This window comes from Silurus aristotelis (genome assembly GCF_946808225.1).
Source record: "Silurus aristotelis genome assembly, chromosome: 2".
NCBI lineage: Eukaryota > Metazoa > Chordata > Actinopteri > Siluriformes > Siluridae > Silurus > Silurus aristotelis.
This window is the reverse complement of record NC_139575.1, coordinates 33049714-33070762: the sequence shown is the minus strand read 5'-3', so window position 1 is coordinate 33070762 and position 21049 is coordinate 33049714. Positions and strand designations below refer to the sequence as shown.

The 21049-nt window shown below is 38.0% G+C and overlaps 1 protein-coding gene across 3 annotated transcripts; it reads left to right on the top strand.

Moving 5' to 3' along the window:
• Positions 1-2401: 2401 nt before the first annotated feature.
• Positions 2402-20468, top strand: acox1 (acyl-CoA oxidase 1, palmitoyl). 3 transcript variants are annotated; one of them, XR_014536502.1, is made up of 15 exons: positions 2433-2694; positions 4445-4604; positions 10273-10433; positions 11049-11156; positions 11940-12059; positions 12979-13094; positions 13205-13374; positions 14445-14607; positions 14903-15093; positions 15557-15733; positions 16121-16226; positions 16585-16728; positions 18254-18460; positions 19184-19302; positions 19349-19484. XR_014536502.1 is itself a non-coding variant. In XM_083559649.1 (14 exons), exons 1-14 carry the CDS (start codon positions 2586-2588, stop codon positions 19232-19234), a joined length of 1983 nt encoding a protein of 660 aa, XP_083415775.1. In that variant the 5' UTR covers positions 2402-2585; the 3' UTR covers positions 19235-20468. The 3 variants fall into 3 exon arrangements, 2 of the variants coding, with proteins under 2 accessions (XP_083415775.1, XP_083415776.1); XM_083559649.1 differs by having other exon boundaries at positions 2402-2694; positions 19184-20468; XM_083559650.1 differs by lacking the exon at positions 10273-10433 and adding an exon at positions 8457-8617 and having other exon boundaries at positions 19184-20468.
• Positions 20469-21049: the final 581 nt, after the last annotated feature.

Sequence of the window (21049 nt, the reverse complement as noted above, 5' to 3'; positions counted from 1 at the left end):
GCCCAGTCTATTTCTTATGGTGGAGTCATGAACACTGAGCTTAAGTGAGGCAAGTGAGGCCTGCAGTTCTTTGGATGTTGTTGTGGGGTCTTTTGTGACCTCTTGGATCAGTCGTCGCTGTGCTCTTGGGGTAGTTTTGGTTGTCTGGCCACTTCTGGGAGGGTTCTCCACTGTTCCATGTTTTTGCCATTTGTGAATAATGGCTCTCACTGTGGTTTGCTGGAGTCCCAAAGTTTTAGAAATGTCTTAACATTTTCCTGACTGATAGATCTCAATTACATTCTTTCTCATTTGTTTCTAAATTTCTTTGGAGCGTGGCATGATGTCTAGCTTTTGAGGATGTTTTGGTCTACTTTACTTTGTCAGACAGGTCCTATTTAAGAGATTTCTTGATTGTGAACAGGTGTGGCAGTAATCAGGTCTGGGTGTGGCTAGAGAAATTGAACTCGGGTGTGATAAACCACAGTTTTAAGAGGGGGCAAACACTTTTCACACAGGGCCTTGTAGTTTTGGATTTAGTTTTCAAAAATAAAAACCTTCATGTAAAAACTGCAGCTTGTGTCTTCACTTGTGTTATCTTTTACTCGTTTTTTAATTAGTTTAATGATATTAAACATTAAAGTTCCCTGGTGGTCTAGTGGTTAGGATGCGGCGCTCTCACCGCTGCGGCCCGGGTTCGATCCCCGGTCAGGGAACCGACCCCAGCCATTAGGGTTGCACAAGCCTTAGTGCCGGTCCCAAGCCCGGATAAATGGTGAGGGTTGCGTTAGGAAGGGCATCCAGCGTAAAAACATGTGCCAAATCAAACATGCGGATGATCCGCTGTGGCGACCCCTGATGGGAGAAGCCGAAAGAAAGTTTTTGATGATCTAAAACATTAAAGTGACAAACATGCAAAAAAAAAAAAAAAAAAAAGAAAGCAACACTTTTTCACACCACTGTACATCAAGTCAGAAAGGGCTATAAACTACCTGATTGCTTGAATTCCCCCCCCCCCCCTAAAAAAAGGGGGTTTATATTAGTGGTTCGTCAGTACCAGTAGTTGCAACCTTCTAAATATAATAGCAAATAATATTTCATTATATATATATATATATATATATATATATATATATATATATATATATATATATATATATATATGGGAACGCTGGGTGGCAAAATTAACAAGGAATGGAAACCCTTTGGTGCACATTACACATTTTGAGATAGCATTTTTGATCAATCATCAAACCAACAAAAAATTAAAAAAAAATTTCTATTAAAATTGTATAAAAGATATATACTTTTTTGTGCATGTTGTTCGATGGAAGAAAATTCATGGCGTAATAGTTTTGCTGGATCCTTTTCTACTACAAGTCAATCATGTTGATGCAAATTATATATCATGGTTTATATTGTCCATCTCCATATTGCAATGTCGTCAAATATCGTTCTCGTGACTCGTCTCATGTACCTGAAAGTCTGTATTGAGGCCCCATCTTTGACCAGATCAGAACTGATTTCCTTGGTGAAGCTGTGGTTTTATGTACAGCAGATAACCTGGGCCAATAAATATCACCTGAATACCTATTAATCATAATATTTTGCTACAAATATCACAAATGACCATTCATCAGGAATGGAAACCCCTTGGGGCAATTCAATAGCCATTCAGTTTACCTGCATGCTTTTGGTAGGAGGAAACTTGATCTAACAAGCTCATACAGGTGTGATGGTCAGGTGTCCATATACATAGCCTTCCTGCATAATGTACATACACATGCATATATGATAAATAATATCAATATCAGTGTAGTAATATTATCTTAATATAATGCTGTATTTTTGGACCAATTAACACAGATTTAGGTTGTATGTATGATGACTGATCAAAACAAAATATATATATATATATATATATATATATATATATATATTTTTTTTTTTTTTTTTTTTTTAAATGCTATTGTATTTATAAATATTTTATGAATTGTATAATTTTATTTTTCATAAAAATTGTGTTTTATAGAAAACAAATTTGAACCATGTCGACGAGAAACGTTTGTTGTTGACGCAAAAAATAAATATTAATCATATCGTTCATCAACATATCGCGGTGTATTTAAGTATCGCCACGTGACCTGATAAATCTACCTGCCGAAAGTCCGTATAGATGCTCCATCTGTGATCAGTTCTGAACTGATTTCCCAGGGGAGGTGAAAAACAGCAGCCGCAGGAAGCATGATTTTATCAAAAGTGCACTTTTTACAATTTGGCTATTTTTCCACTGGAATAGTTCCTCTTTTGGATACGTGTCTGTAGTAACAAAACAAACATTACGTAAACTACAGCCATTCACCCCACACACGTGAAGCTCACATCACCCGTCAAACTTCCGTATCCTCCTTTCCTGGTTTCTGATTGGCTGAAATTGTCAGACGTAAGAACACGTGATGTACTTTGCCCTCCTAACGCGGAAGCGAAGTTCACTGGACTAGGCCAGAGTTGAAACGTTATACAATATATCATTCTGGAAATAACGTGTCGTTGTTTAAGCGACCTGCGTGTTTTTATTATTAATAATATTATTAAGATATTCAGCAATGAATCCTGATCTTCGCCGTGAAAGAGAGAATGCCACATTCGAGACGGAAATTCTTACAAATATATTGGACGGAAGTGTGGAGAAGACCCGAAGGAGAAGAGAAATAGGTCGGTTCCCATGACATGGGCTGAATATTAATCTGATTTCTGATTTGCATAAAAAATAATACACATGTTTTAGTGGTTTGTTTTGCGTAATATTTGCGCAGCCTGGAGTTATTTTTGGATTTATTTACAGTAGTTGGAAATAGACGGGATTGTTGTGATATTGTCTTGTTTCTTGCAAAAGCTGGTGTGTGTGTGTGTGTGTGTGTGTGTGTGGTGTATTTTGCTAAATTGTTTGCATAAATTACTAATGCACTTTTTTTTGGATGTTTAGCTTCTTGCATGCTTCGATCAAGAAATGTTTCTGACTTACTTCATCTCTGAATTCCTGTGCTTTTGTCAATTGTGTAAGACAGTAAAGGTTTCAGATTTGGGGGGGGGGAAATTACTTCCAAATATCCACTTCTTTGACAGTTCCTGTTAACATTACATATATAATAGATATCCTATCATTTAAAATAAATGATGTATTTATACAGGTGTTTCTATTAATTGGAATAGAGATTCTCTTTGTCCTATTTCGTGTCTGTATTCGGGGTGATCGATCAGGTGTTGGACTTTGGTAAGTTCAAATCCTAGCACCATCAAGCTGCCACTTTTGGACCCTTACATCCAGAGCGACTTAACACTGAGCACTTGGGGTTTAAGAGCCTTGCTCAAGGGCCCTGCAGTGGCAGCGGTGGTGGTGTGATTTGAACTTGAGATCTTCAAAACCAAAATCCAATTCATTGACCACTAAACTCCCACCACCACCCGCAACCCTCATTTGTTCAGTTAAATAAATGAAAGTCACTGCATAAAGGTGTATTAAAAAATGGCGTAAATGTGTGCGTATTTTAATTTAAACTTGATTATTTGGAATCTATTTCTCTCTTCAGATGATTCGAAAGTGTTTAAAATGCCAGACTTTCTAGGTCTAGCTTATTTTTTTTCCCTAATTTCCTTCACCTGAAATATTTGAGCAGTCAAGTTGTTTCTGTTTCCCCCTGCCTGGACCAGGCGGTCACTAAGGATAAACGAATGAAGGCTGCATGTGCAATATTAAGAATTATATGCTTTGTTTCTGTTTTGCACAAGCTGTATTTGTAACCTTTCGTTTGTGGCTATGAAGCAGGAAAACAAACCTTCTGGTCATGATTGCAAACCTTTTGGGGGATATTTTAAATAGTATGTGAATGGTCAATTCGTAAATGTGTTTTAGTGACTGCAGGGAATATGGGTGTATGAGTGTAAGAATATGTGTGACTTTGACAAGGGCCTAATTTGTTGTGTAGATGGCTGGGTTCTGAGTTCTTAATCTGAGTTTAAGCATCTCCAAAGTAGGTTAGTTTTGTGTTCTGAGTATTCAGGGGGTAGGACCTAGCAAAAGAGATCCAAACAGGAACATCCGGAGAACCAGCCATAGGGTCATGGGCAAAATAAAAAATAACCTACTGTAGGACTAATAGTCCTTGTTGGACATGATAGAAAGATGTATCCACACCTTTTGTCTAAATATTTGTCATGTTTGAATGAAAGCTTTAAGCCACTCTGGCACTTTGTGGATAACACTGGACACCCTTGATATAAAAGTTCTAGTTGCTTTGCTCATAAGGTTCATTTCTTTAAATTTCTTCTCCTATTTATCTTCTAAACTAAGCCACCTTCACAGATATAAATATTCAACCAATTTTGCATAATGCCTGTTCCAACCTGTATGACTAATGCTGCTGTTTATTTTTGTACTGTTCTGTCATTGTGCATTGTTTCACAGAATCTCTGGTCTTAAACGACCCTGACTTCCAACAAGAAGACCCGAACTTCCTGTCCCGCAGCGAGCGATACGATGCTGCCGTTCGGAAGAGTGTCCACATGTTTTCGAAGCTTCGGGATTATGGCATCTCTGATCCCGAGGAGATATACTTCTATAAAAGGTACTGATAGAAACGCCTGAGTCTATAGAATATAGTCAACTTCAGTTCATGTTAGACTTTTTGCTATTGCTATTATAATCCACTTAGCAGTTTATTACAGTTCAACCCCTGTAATGTCATGAAAAATATATTAGTATGGGTTTATGAGAATATAATACTGGCTGTATATATTTTCCTAGTCTTAAATCTGCTATGTGCTTCTGCATGACGAGGCGATGAGCAGTTTTTGCGATGAAAAACTATTTAGCACTTTCAATCGTAGGTATATTAACTTAGTACTGAATGAAATCCCGTGTAGTTGAAGGGGAAGGTTTGTCCTAGTTTAGCTTTCAACAGTTTACAAAGAACGAGAGAACAGATACTCCCGGAAATTAGAGGAACTTGAAGGTCAAGTTTGCTACTGGTTGAAACTGTCGAGACGGAGAGAACCAAATCTGAGCAGTCTGTTTAAAATGGTTTAATCTGCACGATGTATTAATATTATTCTCATTTAATTTTGTACAAATTTTTTGGTTAAAGCTTGCTAATAGATATTTTTTGTTCTAAACATCTACCGTATGAGTGACAGAGTTTTACAGCTATACTAAAAAGTTTACAAGGGATCTTTCATAATGTTTCACCTGAATGTGTTTTTAGTTTTTTTTTTTTTTACATTAGACCTCCCGGAGTGTTTAAAGGCTCTGGCATGGAGAAGCTGGTGTTGGATCTGTGATGATTGCAAATGAGCTATTTTATTAGTTGCTCAGTAGCTCCTAGTTTTATAACCACAATGACTATAGAAAGAACATTACTTATAATCTTACACTCCAGTTTTCTGTATTGTTTAAAGACTATAATCACACTCTTAATGTCACCCAAATGAGGATGGGTTCCCCTTTTGAGTCTCAAGGTTTCTTCCTCGTAACATCTAAGGGAGTTTTTCCTTGCCACAGTTGCCATGGCTGCAATCAGGGATAAATACAATTCAATTCATTTTTATTTGTATAGCGCTTTTAACAATGAACATTGTCTCAAAGCAGCTTTACACAGATAATGTGGTGATTGAACGTAAATATGTTCTTTGTAAGTATGTTTGTCCCTGATGAGCAACTGTGGCAAGGAAAAACTCCCCGAGATGGCATAAGGAAGAAACCTTGAGAGGAACCAGACTCAAGAGGGAACCCATCCTCATCTGGGTTGCACCAAATGTCCATTTGAAGCAGATATACAATGCTGCGGGGTACAGTGATGACGATCAGAAGCAAACTGCACTCCCGAGTCAGTGCAGCAGACCGCCGACACCAACTACAGTCCAATCCATTCTCAAAGCACCCGTTCTACTCTGGAATTACATGGAACCACCCAAGGTGTTGATGAGAGACCGTCCCAAGCTGCACAGAAGTGTGAAGATCCACGGAGGGGAGAGGGGCAGGAACAGTGGTCACTGGAGCCTCAGGAGCATGTTTAACGAGAGAGAGAGAGAGAGAGAGAGAGAGAGAGAGAGAGAGGAGGGTGACAGGAAGAGAAGGATATGGATTATTAAGTGTCCCTATTGTTGCATGAGAGTTAATGTCACTGTGCAGTTTGGACTCCGGCAAGACTCGCTATGGCAGCATAACTAAAAGGGAGAACCAGAAGGTAACACTGACATGAGGGATCTCTGGGATAAGAGACGACCCACCACACCACCGTCAACAAACCCGAGTGAACGTGTGAATGTGAGGGGACGACAGCATACAAATATACCAGTTCACCAAACACTCTATATCCATGCTCCCTCCAGATCTGCTCCTTTACCTAAGAAAAATCTACTGATTAAAGGCTTGACTAAATAAATAAGTTTTCAACCTCGACTTGAACACTGAGACTGTGTCTGAGTCCCGAACACTTGTTGGAAGGCTGTTCCATAACTGTGGGGCTTTATAAGAGAAAGATCTGCCCCCTGCTGTAGTCTTCATTATTTGAGGAACCAACAGATAGCCAGCACCTTTTGATCTAAGTAGGCGTGGAGGATCATACTGGTACAGAAGTTCACTCAGATACTGCGGTGCGAGACCGTTAAGTGCTTTATACGTCAGTAGTAGTATTTTATAATCAATGCGAGATTTGATTGGGAGCCAGTGTAGACTGAATAAAACAGGGGTGATGTGATCATATTTCCTAGATCTAGTGAGGACTCTTGCTGCTGCATTCTGAACTAACTGAAGCTTATTTATGCACTTACTATTATAAATACACACCGTTCACCTTAACTGTTGATTTCTGTAAAGCTGCTTGGGACAATATCTGTTGTGAAAAGCGCTATAGAAATAAACGTGACTTGACTTGTCTCATGTAAAGCTGAAATTTCTTATATAGGAATTTAAATGTAATGGATTTGATGACCCATGTCTGTCATGTTTATAGCTCTGGTGCTAACATGACGTTAAAGCTTAACAAACAAACAAACAAACGAACAAACGCCTATACTAAAAGTTGTCAATGCATTCACAGTGTGTGTCCATCATTAAAAGGCATAATGCCAGATTTTCTTTGTTATGCACCTGGCTTGTAGTTTCTCTGTGCCCAAACTATATCAGGACTGCAGGTTGGACAAACGTGTTCTTTTTGTAATAGAGTATAACTTTAATGAGGCTTGAGTAATGAAAAGCCAACAATTGAAACCAAATAAAGGGCATATCTCTTTAGTGACTTGTAATGATTCGAGAAGACATTATAGTCCTTTGCAACTGTTTTCCTATATTGCATTAATTCATTTAAAAGACAGCGCCACTTAGCAGAATCTTAGAATGTGGATTTGATCTCACAGACTTCTTGTTTTTTGTCTTGCAAACCAAATGAGGCCACCTATCAACATTGACCATATTTTAGTTAATGTGTCAGAGTTTGAAGCTGTAAAACCGCCAATCTATTAAAAGATGTATAAAAATAGTTCGGACCTAAAGATTTTCTCACAGTAGCGAGGTCTAAGCATATATTGACTCTACAAATGTCTGCAATGCTTGCAGAATCTCTTTATAGTCAGTAAATATAACAATAAGGACATTTATAACAGGAAATTCAGATAACACGACTTACTGAACGATTCAACATTCACTTTCCTCACTGATAGTTTGTACAGAGCTCATTCAAGTGAAAAGACAACACTGACGCTTGTGATTTTTATCTCATGTGGTAAGGAAGACTTGTGTAGATGCTGAAAATCAAACTGATAGTAAGTGTTAGAACTTGTGCATGTAGTTAAGATTTGTGTATTTGTAGACAAAAGTTTGTGAAGATTCATATGTGGGTTTTGAATAACATTTAGTGATTATTTGCTGTTCACTCTTCTGGGAAGATGTTCCACATTGAGATTTGTGCTTATTCAGCCATAAGGGTGCTAGTATTTTCTGGTACTGATGTAGGGTGAGAAGGCCTGGGGTTCAGTCAGTGTTCCAGTTCATCCCACAGGTGTTTGTTATAGTTGAGGTCAGAGCTTTATAGCAGGTCACACTAACCCATGTAAACTTTATTTCATGGATCACGCTTTGTACACAGGTGCATTGTCATGCTGGAACAGATTTGGGTCCCCTAGTTCTCCTAGTAAGGGAAAAATTTGTGGTAGCAGTTTGAGTAAGAACCATGGATAGAAAAGAGAGGTGTCTTAATCCTTTTTTCCATGTAGTGTGTGGACAAAATATGTATCAGTCAAACAGTTAGAATTATGCAACATGGCAGTTAGTCATGCCTACATATCAGATTAATACATCAAAGCCTTTGCTCTACAGTTATAAATCTGCAATAGCAGCAATACTACTCCGAAATCATTCAACTAGAGCAAAGCACAGGACAAATAATGCAGGTAGTGTGGCTAAGGTTTGTGCATTCTTACAGAGTGGCACGGAAAAATGCCAACGAGGCGTTCGGCCTCCATTTCTCGATGTTCATCCCTACGCTGTCCGGGCAGTGCACCCCCGAGCAGCGCAGCAAATGGCTAGCATTGTCTAATTCGTTCGAGGTGGTCGGCACGTACGCCCAGACCGAAATGGGGCACGGTCAGTCATTTTCACTTATGAAATCATGAGATACGTGCTTTCAGATTTACAAGATGACATGAGTCTACATTCAGAGCCTGGGCTTATTTCATCAGAATGAATTATAAGTTGATTAAACTTTTTCTGCAAGTGCATTATTACAGTATATCCATTGAAGTTGTGTGCAAAAGCTTGGGCACCTTTTACCAAATGTCGTGTTGCTTTAAATGAGAGGTCGACCTATAGTGGATTTTGCCTGTACCGATAGCTCAGTGGGATCGTACTTTCGATAACCGATAAATAAATGGATAATTTTTTAAAATGAATACTGGATTAAAACAAAAAAAAGAAAAACAACAAACTCTCTATGTAAAATAGTTCTGAATTTTATTGCAAAAAATAAAAACCAGTACTGAATAATGATAATGTGCAAATTAAATAATGAGTACATTTAATTTAGCTTTTTTTAATCCATGCATCGTGCTCTCTCCAGGCAGTGTGCTCTCTCCGTGCAGCATGCAGTCTCACGTGTAAAAACAAACAGCACGTAGCATCAGAAATGAGGCCGTTCTCATAATGACAGCTGACCTTCTCAGCCACTATAGCTATGGTTGTAAGCCGGAAAAACTATCTGTACGGATTTTTGCAGATAGTTCCGGCAATCAACTCTCGGTGCCGATTAATCGACAAACCCGAACAATCACCAGAGGTGGCCAAACTGTTTTATACTGCTTGCAATTGAGTAAGAATGCATACGTTTGTTTAATATCTGGTGGAATAAGCACAGCTCTTGATAATGAGACTCCCTCTAGGTCACTGCGGTCCAAAGTAATTAGTCTGACTAAGTGAAGGACTTGACTCGTACTGGATTCTTACTGGTCTGTGTGGGTGTTTGACAGCATTCCAGAAGTTTTCCCTTTTGTCAGTTCATGCCAGATGTCTGGTCGTCCAAATATCTTTGGAGGGAAATATCTATAGTATCCCTTTCTTGTCACATCTACTTAATTTCTTTTCTTTGCATGTTTAACTGTTGACCGAATGAGCTTTAGGAGCCCAAATGCTTGATTGCTGATTTGATTGGACTTGCATTATGGCATTCTTGCATTAAGTTTCTTTGCCTCTGTGCTGAGTCAAAAATCTACTTTTTATTCTCTCTTATATTTAAACGTAGACCATCAGTTGTTGTGTGCATTCGACTGGCATGAGGTAAATGTTGCGTATACGTTTATTTTTCTACCAGCCTCATGCAAACTAATGTAGCAGTTTTCAAGCACCGAGACTGATCACACATAATTATATCTTAATAATGTCACTGTTTTGAAAATCAAATGCAAGATTTTTTTCCACCATTTAAATCTGTTTATTTCCAGTTGATGATCTGCGTAATGACTGCAAATGCTCATCGTTTGCTATTAATTAACCCATTTAGAATGATGTGTTTGTGATTTGATTAGATGTTTAATCAGCACCAAGTTTCAAGCTCTGTTTTTCTCTCCACATTTCTTCATCCCTCACTCTAACCATTCCTCCTTCCTTTCCTATCCAACCTGTGCTTCCCTTTATGCTTTCGCTAATCACTACCCTCCTTCACCCCCCCCCCACCTAATTTTCATTATTCCTGCTCTTCTCTTCAAACTCCCCGTCCATGCCTTATCCCTTTAAAACACGAACCCCAGATGCGTGCACAACGGACGCTCGGAACCCCTGGACCTGCACCTGGGGATGTTTCTGACCACGCTGCTGAACCAGGCATCACCAAATCAGCTGGACACGTTCTTCACACCCGCATGGAACCTGGAGATTATCGGCACCTATGCCCAGACAGAGCTCGGGCACGGTAAACAACCTGGCAATCCGCAAGAACCACCTTTTCATTTAAGGCGCATAAGGCATCCAGTTTCTCTTGTGCAGAGACCAGCAATGATACATGGGGGAAAAAAACGGTCACTTCTCATCCTGGTGTAGTACTCTTAAATCTTTAGCTGATTCTGGGGCGAGCTTTCTGAATGCCTGAAAGTAATCGGATCATGACCAGCATTAAATGCTAACCCTTAAAACCTTGCTTGTGATTTCAGACCATGCTTGGTTTTTGTATTTTTTTATTATCAGTCTATATTAGAGCTGTCAAACATCTACTAGACCTACTAGTTATTTAAATAATAGAAAAATCTAATCAAATGAGTAGCATACAGGTTTTTCTGATTCTGATCCACTGCGTTTGGATTAAAGACGTTTTTTCTTTCGCCAAACAGTTACAAAAAATTCATGGCTTTTCTTTATTCATATTTCAAACTTTGGACCGCATACTAGAGATTTTGATTTCTTATCTGCAACAAATTAGTATTTGTCTGTAAAGTTTACTATTCAATTATAATGTATTCTTCCTTTATGAACTATTATCTTGTTCGTGGCGTGTGTGTACGTGTTTTGTTGGCGTTTGCACGCTCTTCAGGAACGCACATCCGTGGACTTGAGACCACAGCGACCTACGACCCCTCCACACAGGAGTTTGTCCTGAACAGCCCGACGGTTACGTCCATCAAATGGTGGCCAGGAGGACGTGAGTGATCCTTCAGCAGTATATGAAAATGATGGGTTATGGTTTTTTTTTTTTTTTTATTCCCTGTGTGATAACTGTGTCAGAAAATATCACACTTTTTAAAATGCAATCCAGTAAAAAATATATATAAAAAAAAATCTACTCAAAACTCAGAGTGATAATTAAATGCATTTATAATGATCACAAAATGCAAGACATGAGGGCAGAAAATTTTTACATTTTGCAAGTTTGCAAGTTAGAACAAAGAGCAAACATGAACCTAAGTGTGAAACTGGGCAAATCTGCCACAGAGGCGTTTTTGAGCGCCACTTCAAGAGCGGAAGAACATCAATAGAAGACATCGAGAGATCAGGAAGACCTTTAACGAGCTCAACCTCAGAAAACTTCTAAACCATTCAGCAACTTGTGCATGATGATCGTCGGTGCACAATCCACATGATCTCACTTCCGCACCCACCCTACTCACCAGATTCTTCCAGAGGACGAAAATACAGCAAAAGGTGCTTGACATGCTTTGAAAAAGAAGACTTCCAGGACACATTCCAGAAGTGGCAGGAACACTGGGAGTGCTGTTTTGCTATGCAAGAGGACTCCTTCAGTGATTTAGAATGGTGTGAAAAAGCAAAAAGACTTACGAGTGGTAGTTCTGGACAACTGGAAAGATTTGTTGATAAAATAAATAGTGTACTATACCCCAGAAGCACTCTACAACTGTGGTGAGCAGTTTGTACCCAGCTTGTGTTAGAAAGGAAAAATAACTGTGTTTGTGCGTCTGTTTTGTAGTGGGTAAGACGTCCAATCATGCCATTGTGTTGGCCCAGCTCTACACACAGGCCAAGTGTCACGGCCTCCACGCCTTCATCGTCCCTATACGGTGCATGAAAACCCACCAGCCTCTGCCAGGTATGCTTGTGTTTTTTTCCTATGTTTACAGATATTTAATGATTAAGAATTTGGAATTCCATTAAATGCATTTAATTGCCATATTTCATCAAATGCAAATACAAATATATAAATAAAAAATATAAAAATATAAAAATGTTCCAGATTACTGTTAAGAAAAAAAAAAAAGTTTAGCTTTTCCATTATCTTCGTTTTAGTTTGAAATGATTGCAAACTTTGGAAATTTCCTGTCGTTTTCTTGGGCCTGAATCCTATAGAAGCCCGTTTCCGCTACATGAAAAAAGTTTGCCTAATTCTTTTTTTTTTTTCCCCTTGTTATTCAGAATTTTTTTTCTCGCAATTCTGACTTTATTTCTCTTCAACATCCAGCGTTTCTGGTGCATCCACCACTAACCATGTTTTCAGCCTGAAGTTTGAAGCTGTTGGTGTATGAACGAGGCTCCTCTGCTTCATCTGTCTTGTCCTGTCTGACTCCTCCACAGCTGATTGTTGGACAGAGTTCTCTCCAGGGATCCGAGGCTTAGTTTGATACTATGCGATTCTATTGATTGTAGCTAATAAAATTTTCGATTTGTAAAGTTTTCTGGCACTACAGAGGGGGTCACGCTGCCCGATTGGCTAAAAAAAAAAAAAAAAAAAGAATCGCAATTGCAAGATATAAAATTAGGCAAACATTTATTAATGTGGTGGAAACAGGCTTCCATATAAATCGCTGGTTTCTCCTCGTTCCTCCATTTGTCTTTCGTGGCAGCTTTTTCTGTGTTACCTGTCCAGCACGTTCCTGAGTTTAGCTGCTGGTTAAATGGACTAATACTAATTTGATATATTATAATTTTCCTTTAAACAGCAAGGAATATCCACATATTACATGCATGACATCTTTGGAAGTTGTGATTTGTGGAATCCTCCATGTGTGCAGGAGTGATTGTAGGTGACATTGGCCCCAAATTTGGCTTTGATGAGGTGGATAACGGTTATCTGAAGCTGGACAACATACGGATCCCGCGTGAAAACATGCTGATGAAATACTCCAAGGTGAGAGCCACATGAGTTCTAGTTAATGTGTCTAGTAGATACAGAAGACACTAAAAATAAAGGATGTGGGACACAAGCATGTGTTTATAATGCTGTGTGTGTGTGTGTAGGTCCAACCTGACGGCACATACGTGAAGCCCCCAAGTGATAAACTGACGTACGGCACCATGGTGTTTATTCGCGCCATGATCGTAGGAGAAGCGGCCATGGCTCTGTCCAAATCCTGCACCATCGCCATCCGCTACAGCGCTGTCCGTCATCAGTCCGAACTACGAGCTGGGTGTGTACTATTTATTCGTTTTTTGTTACATTTCAGAGAACACGTATCGGAAATACTTCCAAAATGTCTCCTTGGGAAATTTCAATATTTTTTCAAATATTAAATTGGAATTGGAAATTGTATATAATTTTGCTGTAAGGTTTAATTGAATATGCTGTTCATCCTGCAACTAAGCCTTGATCTTGCCATGAAAATAGTCATTGATGCCAAAATGTCATTCAAAGAAGAAGAAATAAATGAATGAATAAATACTCTGGAACATCTGGAAGAGTTACTGTTTTCACTTACATTATAACATCTATAAACCCTTTATTTTTATTTTTTTCGTTGATGTGAATAAGGCCAAAAAGACAAGAAGCTTGTTGTGTTCTTTAATCTATTTTAGTAGAGCATTTGCCTCACTGGTCCATGTATATTTTGTTCCCATAGAAACCGCAAGGTGTTAAGATTAGTTGAATAGCATGATTAAAAACGTGTTTTACGTCTTAAAGCCATATATAGAAAAAAAATGAATCAAAACCTTCTGCCAATATTAGAATCGAGAATTCAACAGAGCTGTGGTATAAGAGATATGAAACTTTAACAGCTACACTGTAGGGAGAAAAGTATTGGGACAACTGATATTTTATTATTTTATTGTTTTCTAAATTGTTACACAATTTTTTTATATATACATATATAAAATATTGGAAGTATAGTCAAAGTTCAAAGTCAAAAGTCAATGTAGTCAAAGTCAATGTATGCAAACGTGTTGCTGGATCTGCTTATTGAAAATTAAATTTAAATTCTGATTAAAGGAACAAAATAAAATAAATATCTCAAAAAAATTCTTTCATTTTGATGAACAAGATTCAAAGAATCGAGTCACTAAAATGATCCGATCTTCCCATCACTAATATGAATCTTATGGTCGGGGTCCACAAACTTTAGTCATATCCTTTGTGAATAAGAAAGATAGGCTGCATGCTATACTGGACCTGCAATAAACTTTACTTTTAAAGCAGCAAGTCAGTGTACCACACTGGCAAGTTTTGTACGAACTCATAATTTTCTTTCTTTTGTGCACACAGAGAGCCTGAGCCGCAGATCTTGGACTACCAGGCTCAGCAGTATAAACTCTTGCCACTGTTAGCTACAGCCTACGCCTTCACCTTCGTGGGTCAGTACATGAAGAACACGTACAATCGTATTACCGGAGACATCAACCAGGGTGACTTTAGCCAGCTGCCTGAGGTACGAGGATGAGGTTCAGTCAGGGCTTTTTTTTTTTTTCCTTTTTCAGTGTGATTTGTAGTTCTAGATTTCCTTTGGAATTCTCTGTAGCACATCCGTGCACTGTTTTTGACAAGGCAATCTCTACACGGTGGTTCATCAGTCAAACAAATCTGAAATTTGAAAATAAAATGTTGCGTAAAGGAACCTTGAGAAATGGTTGCCTTCATGTTTAAGTTTGTGTCTGTTAATGCTGATGGGTAATGATCTAAGTTTCTAAGGTAAAACTCTGTCCATCTCTCCTCCACTTTCTCAGCTTCATGCCCTAGCTGCAGGTTTGAAAGCATTCACTACCTGGACTGTGAATACCGGGGTCGAAGTGTGTCGGATGGCATGCGGAGGTCACGGTTACTCTCGAAGCAGCGGCCTGCCAGACATCTACGTCACCTTTACGCCCATGTGCACTTACGAAGGAGAGAATACTGTCATGATGCTGCAGACGGCCCGGTACACACACCTAAAACTCCATACACACACAACTGAGACACCGTACACACTCAGACCTGACATACCGTACATTCACCTGACAGACCCGCACCTCTGCACACAGTACACAGATCTGAGACACCATATACACATGGCGTACACACACACGGGACATTTGTGTATACATCTGAGACACTGTACTAAGACCTGACACACCGTACACACACCTAAAAGACCTGGGACTCCTTTGACATTGTATACACATCTGAGACACTGCACTCACAATGTATTTAGACCTGACACACCATACACACACCTGACACCCTTCTATTACTTTGCTATTGTTACCTCATACCAAAGCAGTTTATACGGTTTGTCTTTCACCACTAATTAGAATTTTCGCTGTTCGGTGTGACTGAGCACAAACCAAAGCACTACACCAGTGTAAACTTTTCCCTTTGGGTAATTTGTTCCCACGCTTCAGTTACCTGGTTAAGAGCTACAGACAGGTGCGCGATGGAAAGCAGCTCAGCGGCATCGTGTCCTATTTGAACGAATCTCATCCACGTTTCCAGCCTCACCCTACGGTCTCCAGACCCACAGTCATTAACATCAACGACCTGCAGAGCCTCGTGGAAGCCTACAAAATCCGAGCTGCAAAGTGAGTGATGCACATAACACCAGAGGTGGAAAGAGTACTAAAATCTAATAATTGAGAAATAATTCTACTTAAGTCAAAGTACTGTTAATTCAATGAAATTTTACAAGTAAAGTGACCGGTGTAAAAATCTACTCAAGTACAAGTTAAAAAAGTTATTTATAACATTTACTGAGGGTTCAGTTTAAGTAAAAGTAAAATGATAGATAAAAAAAAAAAAAAACTTTCAAAAAGTACACAAAAAAACTACTCGAATACAGTAACGTGAGTAAACGCAGTTTGTTACTTCTCACCACTGCAGAACACAATTATGTTTGAACAAAACTAGGGGTTTAGGGATAGGGCGATATGGAAGTGTCATAGCCTGTTGTGTGTGTGTGTTGATCATAGCCTGGTGGAGACGGCGGCCAAGAGCCTGCAGACGGAGCTCCAGCGCAGCAAGAGCCAAGACGATGCCTGGAACAACAGCTCTTTAGAGCTCATCCGAGCGTCCGACGTACGATCTGGAATTATTACGTTTTCTCATGTCTCGTATACAATAAACCACAGCAGCCTGGAACATATTTCAGGCTAAATAATCATAATATCCAATGCTGATTTAATTATTGAGCAAGTCTGTTAGGCAGACATATTATAACTAGAGGTTTTTATGACGTTGGGGTTTGTTTAAAGCTGCACACCAACTTGACATGGATGATTTTCCTGTAATTTAGTACCAGTGCATTTCACTCATCTTGATTAGTGTTATTCAGGTTTATGTGTCTACGTGTATCTTTTTCCCCCCTCTATAAATCCCTATAAGTTTGTGGGTGTTTTTTTTCTTACTGTGCATGCGTGTGTGTGTTTTTTTCCAGGCTCACTGTCACTACGTCGTAGTGAAGCTCTTCGCTGCCAAACTGAGTGAGATCAGTAACACAGCCGTGTACTCCGTCCTCAGCACTCTCGCCCTGCTTTATGCCCTGCACGGTGTTGCCAAAAACTCCGGAGACTTCTTGCAGGTCACACATTTTTTATAAGCTATGAAATGTACTCTTAACCATACAAACGTACAAACTGTAGTCTGATATCTCTATGTTGACAGACTTGGAACATTAGGACTGGTGCCAAAGTGTACACACATGACATGATGGTCTTAGGAATATTATGATTATTATTATTATTATTATTATTTTCATTTATTGCTATCATTCAGTGTGACAAAGAAGTGAGTCAGAAGCACAGCCCACAGAGCTGTTAATGCAGCCAAAAAAATGGGAGACATTTTTTCGTAAGGAAGGGGGGCGGGGGTCTCATCCAGCATTCAAGTTCGTCTTCATATACCATTTGCTTCTGTTCTGTAAAACAGGAGTTCAAATTAAAATATTATCAACTTTCGATCATCATTTTCTGATAATGTTACGACACTGATTTTTTTTTTTTTGAGGCAAGGAGGAGCAGTGGATCATGTAGCCGGAAACTGACACAATGTTATGACTCTTTTCCATGCATTCTTTGAATTCGTCTAATGAAATTGCTTGCTGCTGCCCCTTTTGTTACAGCTGAGAGGAATTAAGCTCATACATAATTCTTAGGTTTTTTTTTTATAGAAATATAGCTGTGCATATAAGATTCAAATGAGTGATTCAGTTTATTTTGGTTGGTTTTTAGTGATGGTTTGGGGAAATAAATTTGCATTTTAGAATTGCATTGGGTAAAGCTTATAAAATATTAAATAAAATTCCAAGCTGACTGATATTTGTTCAGTATTTATAACTAGTAGCTTGCTATCTAAATTCAGGCAAGTGTAAATCATTTATGTTTTTATACAGGGTCACATTATATGGATTTGCATTTGAACCTGTTGCTTTTGTTTGCAGAAAAGATTCAGATCAACATACACAAACATTACTTATATTATTTATATGAATCATTTTGACAAACACCAATCATTATATTCAACATTGCATTGCTCAGTAACACAACATTGACAAAAGTATTGGGACTTGACTTTTTCAGCCATATGTGGTCCTTCCACAAACTGTTACCACAAATATACACAATTGTATAGTATAGTGCCAGTTGCATGACCATTATGTTGTTCATGGGTTGGAGTGGAAGACCTCGAGAGGTCCTGCTATAGAGTATTGACCAATGAACTTGTTAAACACCTTTGGGATGAGGAACACTGACTGCACCCCAGGCCTCCTAACCCTGGCTGACTTTACTAACACCCTTGTGCCTTAATCAGCACAAATCTTCACAAGCACACTTCTAGTTGAACATCTTCCCAGAACAGTGGAGGTTCTTATTCTCTTAAGCTGGGGTCAGACATGATACAGCGCCCCTGGAGCACAGAAGGTTAAGAGTGGCAACTTGGCGATACCAGGGCTTGAACCCCCGACCTTCTGATCAGTAATCCAGCACCTTAACCACTAAGATATGTAGCATCTCAGGAGGGCACCGCAATTACTGTATGACATAACTTGCAAATCCCCTGAAAAGGCAGTTATACTGACTTTTATCTCCAACATGTATTTTCCCCAGGCTGGTCTACTGACCGTCCCTCAGCTGTCTCAGATCACTCAGAGGATAAAGGCCCTGATGGCTGAAATCCGCCCAAACGCCGTGGCTCTGGTGGACGCCTTTGACTACCGTGACGGGATGCTGAGCTCGACGCTAGGCCGCTATGATGGGAATGTCTACGAGAGCATGTTCGAGTGGGCCAAGAGATCTCCGCTCAACCGTACGGAGGTAACGGAAAATTGTCCCAATTTTACTGTACACAAATACACAGTGAATCACACTATTATAGGTTTACTCACAAAATAAGTTTATTTAAAGACTATTGCTGTCTACAAATAATAAATCATTTGATTTGTTTCATTTCATTTTAATTTAATGTTGTGTTAATTTTTTTATAATTTTTTTTAATTTAATGATGTACATTTTAAAATAAATTAATAATAATGAAAAAGATAAAGTCTCATCCGCTACTAGTATCTTATTTCAGAAAATCATATAGTGGTCTGATTTATTTAGTTTTTCAAGTCAAAATTTTCAGAACAAATGGTTTTGTAGTTCCCCAGTAACAAGACAAACGACATTATTTTTTCTTATTATATATATTTTATTTTAGATTTCAAATAAAAAAGAGAGGTTGGTGAGACAACAATAATAATGGTGTATTGTCCACAATTGTCGAAGTGAATTGTCTGACAATGTCAATGTAACTACAAATGGTTCCAAACTTCTACATTCCTTTTATTAGTTAATAAACTATTGTGTTGGGCTTCATCTTTCAGCATGCTGGAAATTATTTTAATAGCAAAACCTGATTTTTTTATTTTTTTTCCTACTTTATTCTAGTTGTATATTATTGTACTGATTTGCTCAAATCATTACACATCTACATGAGCTTTAATGTGCAACTCCATTTACAATATATTTTTTCCCCCTTATCTTTTTTTTCTTTAGGTCCATGAATCCTATTACAAGTACATGAAACCTCTGCAGTCCAAACTGTGAGCATGAAGCAGAAACACCTCTTTAACTCACATATAACAGCACTAATTGCTAAATGGAGAATAATTAGTCAATCATGTATAATCGGTCTGACTGATCTTATTCATTTACATCCCTTTTGAATCAGAGTGCTGCTCCTGGACCAGTTTATCAATATATCTATATTTTCTACGCTAATTGATTTAATGCATAGTGTATAGTAGATATACAACTGTGAAATCCTGCTGTCTAGTCTTTTTACATTCAAGTTAATATGCTAATATAGATAGTGCTGCTGATCCCAGGTCAGCAAATGATCATTATGGGTCTAGATAGATATAGTACAGGGTCCAAAGTATAACAAAAACCAGTGCATTCAGGAGATACTGTTAATTCCTTTTGATTTTCAATTCTATACATTTATCATGCTGTTTTAATTTCCAGATTTGTGAACTGTATTGCTACACGTATGTCTATGTCTTGGAAATCCAGTTTTTGAAATTGCATTTAATCTCATTTTGAAGAAAACTGATATTACCGTTCTTTTGATATTAGCATTAATAATGTTAGTGAAATATGATGCTTATTACATCTGCATTTCCACATGTTCAGTAGCTACAGTAATTCCAGATGCTTTACTGAAAGTATATGATGGACCTGATGATATAGGATTTTAAAAAGTGTCAATCTGTTGAAAAAAATTCCCAATGCCTTTGAAAGGAACAGGATGAATTTTATGATTTTGGAAGTAGTATGTGTAAAATTTGCTAATTTAAGATTGAAGTATTTAAGTCGAGACTAAATGAGAAGCACTACAAGTATAAAAGTCCCATTAAAAGATGTGTAATATTATCGGATGTGTCTTGAACCACAGGCTCCATAAATGGCTCCCCATATTTAGAAATTTTGAATGAAAAATATGATGGATTGATTATTCTTAAAGGCATGGTTCACACTTGAGTCATATAATACCCTGCATTAATTTGTTAATATAATAGTTTTATTCCTGGTCAGTGCATTTCCATTTTCTGTTTCATAGGAAACATTCCGTTCTCAAGTAAATGGCCATTTCTTTCTTTTACATGTAGTTTCATTTATACTACAATAAATGCAGTGAATAAGTAGTACACAACAGTCAGATTCTGGTGGGAAAAACTACTAAAACAGAAATTATTAAATTTCTGTTAGATGGTGTCGAGTGATTTTGAAAAAATCTTGAAAATAATAAAAAACTTGATTAAAAAACAATGCAATTAAACCTCTTTTTTCCATTATTTTATATTTTATTACTGTTCACACAATGTAAAAATTAAATCTGTCCAAGAAGGAGGATGTGTTGTAGGAAGTGGGCAGTTTCTTAGGTTACCATCCTGCCAAATATTTACAGCACACTTCCAATAAAAAGATATATTTACATGTATTTTTTAAGCTTTAGGCAAACAAAATTTGTGTTTACAGTTTAAAATGAAGAACTGAATGGCTGAGGATTTTCCAGTGTCTACATGTACTTTATTAGAGTTTTATAACCTTTGAGGGTAATAAAGTAGGAGGAGTAAATACTTGCCCACAAAGCAAATGTCTTCCTATGTCTTCCTAAGTTTTAAGACTATGAGGCTAATGTAATGCTATCAATTTTTGAGAAACGCATGAATGTTTCTTTTGTTCATATGCAACAAACAGGTAATTTAACAGTATGAAGATTTAATTTGACCAAACAAATATATAAATGTACAAAAACTTTATTTTAATAAAACAAAAAAACCTCCCTTACCATGAATAACAGCTTTACACACTGTTGGCAGATGGACAGTTTCTTTCTCCAAACATTTAGCTGAAATA